The sequence below is a fragment of the Pelophylax lessonae genome (assembly GCF_965119305.1).
Source record: "Pelophylax lessonae genome assembly, chromosome: 4".
NCBI classification, from domain to species: Eukaryota; Metazoa; Chordata; class Amphibia; order Anura; family Ranidae; genus Pelophylax; species Pelophylax lessonae.
The window spans coordinates 573,490,016-573,494,773 of record NC_138771.1 but is presented as its reverse complement, the minus strand read 5'-3'; the positions used below and the strand labels follow the sequence as shown (position 1 = coordinate 573,494,773).

The window sequence follows — 4,758 nt, the reverse complement described above, 5'->3', positions numbered from 1 at the left end:
CAGCCCCTGCACCCTTACGAGTCCCCGTTTTGACAGCAAGTGAAGCATCTTTCTCCTTCTGCTCCCTGTCACAATCTAAAAAAAAAGCAGGTGGGGCTTTGCCCACCCGCCCTTGTCATACATTCACAGTGTTCTGAGAATGGGAAAACTACAAGTCCCAACAGCCTTTGTGGATGTCTGCTTGTAGTTCTCAATGAATTACCAGTGCGCTTTTGATCACTCTAGGTAGTTTATTGAGCTTCCTGTCAGAGTGTAACTGCCTGCCCATATCAGGGTTACAGGCAGACAGCTACACAGACAGTCTGCAGGACCGTGACTTTGCAATGATGCCGGTTCGTGGCCTGTTGATGACCAGGCCGCAACAGCAGGAGGTGAATGTTGCTAGCGGTCCACACAGAACTATCACAGATTATTACAAACCATAGTCGCTGCACACATCCTGCTGTGCAACCATGCCCGTGTATCCTCTCCTGGCTCCTCCGACAGTGTCGGCCTGGTGGGCGGGCAGGTGGAGGAACCCGAAGAGGACACACTGTAGCGGACGCCCCGATAGAAAGAGGGGTTTTGCCGCCAGAGATGTTCTCTTCCTCTCTAGAGTGAGGGATGCTTTAGAGTGGAGCAGGAACCACTCTTACCAGAGCTAGGGATTTAGCGATCCAAGCAGAAGGGAGATAGAGCTGGTATAGCCTTCTCCCACAAACATGAGATGACACTCTATGCTGTGAGTCTAAGCAAGAACTGTTTATTACATTCCAAGACATACAGTTTTACACACAGCTAAGGGGCACTCCCCTTAGCCTTGCAGAGGGGGGGAAGAGGACAAGGACCAACCAATGAGAACTGAACATTTGTACATTGAAACAGGCTACAGATAACCTAATGAACACCCCCTGCGGAGAGATGTCTCCAGCCCCGACCATTGTTTGTGTCATGAGTCCACACAATTAGACACAGAAACAGGAGGGGGGGGGGATGGGTGAAGAAGGGCTGTAGCATTACATTAATTCAATACCATGAGGCATGCCATCGTCAGCTGTTCAGAAGATGAATATAGGGAACAAAAAAAAAATGAAGTAAAAGGCAATGTCCCAAACGCATAGGAAAATGACACAAAGGGGTTTACAATCCAGGGACAGGGTGATCCGTCACACACACAGGCATAACAGTCTCTGCCCTGCCACAGGTAGCATTCCTGTGCAGAGGATACAGAGCTTGGAATGGGGAAGGATGATGTTAAAGATGTAGGGTGGGGGGAAAGCAGACTGCAGGGGGAATGTGATAGAGGAGGCTGTGATTGCTAGGGCACTGTAATATAAAAGGGATTGCACTGTAAATGAGCACCCTTTACAGTGCAGTACCCTTGACATCACAGCCCCCCTTTACATTACAGTGTCCCCTTTACAGTGCAGTCCCCTTCATATCACAGTGCCCTTTTTACATCACAGCCCTCCTTTACATTACAGTGTCCCCTTTACAGTGCAGTACCCTTGACATCACAGCCCCCTTTTACAGTGCAGTCTCCTTTATATCAGAGTGCCCCTTTTACATCACAGCCCCCCTTTACATTACAGTGCCTCCTTTACAGTGTAGTACCCTTGACATCAAAGCCCCCCTTTACATTATAGTGTCCCTTTACAGTGTAGCCCCCTTTTACATTACAGTGCCCCCTTTACAGAACAGTCCCCGTTACATTAATGTAAAAGGGACTGCACTGTAAAGGTGCACTGTAATTTAAAGGGGAGCTGTGATGTGAAGTGTAACTGAGGACACTGTGGGGCTATGATGTAAAGGGGACTGTGGACATTGATATAAAGAGGGGTTGGGGTGTAAAGGGGGCTGTGGATAGAATCTGACTCGTCCACCACAACCACCCCAGCTCCTCCTCGGTCCCCGGGAAAATTGACTGCCATAAAACCGATCCCTAACAAATAAAAATAATAAATGCATATATATTTTATAACTGAACTCATCCTTTTACCTAGTTTGAAATGAAAAAAAAAAACAAAATGGTCTACAAGTTAGCCTTTTCTCTTAACAGGTAGATGTCTCTACTTTGCAATGATTGTTAGGTGCCTCCCTTATGCTACTATAGGTTCTACCGTGCTTCCCGAAAGTAAGACCTACTCTGAAAATAAGACCTACTGTTATTTTTGGTGAGGGCTGCAATATACCCCGAAAATAAGCCCTAGTTTAGTGTATGTAAAATCCTAGCATCCACTTTATTAGTGTTTTATATAATGTACTGAGCATTTTGGTGCCAAAATGTATACAAGACCCGGGCTTATTTTCATGGAAACATGTAATGTTCTGGTACCTTTGGGTACCCTAATTACTCTTTTCCTAAGTGTATGCGCCCCACCATTCTCTTTTGGTAAGGTGCGCATACACCTTTAAGACTGATGCTGTCATCACTGAGCGCCGGACTGAACAGCTATTTAAATCACCAGCTTTCACTCACATGTGTTCGTTCAACCTGCTTTGTGCCTTGATGCTAACCTGTCCTGAAGCTCTCATGCTTGCAAGCATACCTCGCTGTCGGAACCACGCTGCGCTGATCCCTGTATCCCGCTACCGGATCATCCGCTCTTGCCGAACCTCTCCTCTGCTACATTGCTACTAGTGATAAGTACCCCACAGGGGAAACCTCTATAACCTTCATACTAAAGCTTACACTATCTAGCTCTGCATACTAAGGACTATTATTACATCTGCATTATCTAAGATTGCTAGCTCTTGAGCCTACTACCATCTGCTCTTGCACTGGGTTGGTCTCTCCTGTATGTTCACCTGCTACTCTATCATCTGCTACCATACATGATTGCTAACCTATCTGCATCCCATCTGCTACTATCTTACTTTCAAGAACATTTCCTTTCAAGTGTCTGTCATCTACCATCTCTACCCAACCTGTCTCTTCAGCCTATCATCACTGTGTTACTATATACATAAGTCACTCTAGGAACATCTTATTGAGTGTGTGTATTTACTTGCTGAATTGAGATCATCCATACATGATGAGTCTTGGGAGTTGGGATTGGTGTCTCAGCGTTTCTCTACATGACTACTGAAGTGGAATATTTCTGCAGCTGTAAATCCACATCATACATAAAACGCAGGAGCGTTACAAAACACGGTATACCCTATATTCCATAGGATTTTAAAACAGACTGATACTAAATATTAAAAATATTGTCTGTGGCTGCTTTGACTCTGAGTCCCCATGTCATTGGGAGAAAGCTGCCTTATCCACCCATTTCTCTTCTGTTCAATAGCTTAACTGTGGTTCTCCAAGCACTGTAAAAGGGTTCTGTACTTGGTGATCATCCTACTGTGCCATCTTATGAATTGGCACCAATTAATAATGGATTTACATTCCACTGTGTTGTTAAACATACAATATATAATGCCACAATTCATGGTAAGATTTTATATGGAAAACACTATGCTAGGTATTAAACTGTTGTTGGAACAACCCAATTCACTATTTTTTCTTAATTAGGAAGCCAAATACACCTTAATCCTGAGTACAGTCAACAGCCTAATGGATAATAATACCTATGACTTTCACTTAACCGCATTTGCCAATACTAAGGAAAGCCACCTCCTTCTCTTCTTTGTATTTCTATTGCTGTATTTAACTGGTATAGTGGGAAATACCATTATAGTTACCTCTGTGATCATTGATGCCCGTCTGCACAGCCCTATGTACATCTTCCTTTGTAATCTGTCTACTGTGGATATGATTTTCAATTCATCAACTCTACCAAAACTGATGGACATTCTACTTTTTGGAAATGACTCAATATCACTCACACAATGTTTCACACAACTTTATTTTTACATGTTGGCTGCCAGCACAGAGGACATTCTGCTGTCATTGATGGCATATGATCGATATGTGGCTGTCTGTAAACCTTTACACTATCACATGATCATGAATAAAGCAAAAAATGTCCTTCTGTTACTGGGCACCTGGACAATTGGATGTCTCAACTCTTTGTTTTTAACTCTCTCAATGTACCAGTTGGATCTCTGTCCCGTTAAAAAAATCCAGCATTTCTTCTGTGACATTAAAGCTCTAGCAAAAATAACTTGTAGCCATACTCAGTTTTATATACTGCTCTACATTGAAAGTGTTGTCCTTGGGCTCTTCCCATTTATACTCAGTTTAACCTCTTACATTAAGATAATTGTTATCATACTCAGCATTAGGTCCAGGAGTGGCAGGAAAAAGGCCTTCTCTACCTGCACCTCCCACCTTGCTGTGTTAATTATCTTCTATGGTGTTGCTTTATGTATGTATGTGAAACCTCCATCAGTTGACTTTGATAAGCAAGATGTGGTATTCTCCATAATGTATACAGCAGTGACCCCGATGCTTAATCCGTTAATATATAGTCTGAGGAATAAAGAAGTAAAATCAGCTCTGATGAGGATTTTTAGAGTGAAGAAAAATGGCATGTGACATGTTTGGTATCTATTTACTTGGCGTAACATTATATTTTACCAAACAATTTGGTATTATATTGTGTTTTTGTGCATTAAAATTCATTAAAGTGTTTTTTTTTTTTTCATAAAAGTTGCGTTTGAAAAACTGCTGCCCAATACCATGTGACATTAAAAATCGCAACACCCACCATTTTATTTTCTTGGGCCTCTGCTTTAAAAGAATATGCAATGTTTGCAATGTTTGGGGGTTCTAAATAATTTTCTAGCCAAACAAATACAGATTTTTGCATGTAGGAGAGAAGTGTCGGA

General features: G+C 42.5%; 1 protein-coding gene across 1 annotated transcript; it reads left to right on the top strand.

Annotated features, from left to right (window-relative positions):
* Positions 1-326: 326 nt before the first annotated feature.
* On the top strand, positions 327-4,465 carry LOC309552789 (olfactory receptor 1G1-like; the record flags this gene model as incomplete). The annotated part of the gene is made up of 2 exons (XM_082253703.1): positions 327-371; positions 3,500-4,465. The coding sequence occupies 2 exons, from the start codon at positions 327-329 to the stop codon at positions 4,463-4,465; spliced, it is 1,011 nt and encodes a 336-aa protein (XP_082109829.1).
* Positions 4,466-4,758: the final 293 nt, after the last annotated feature.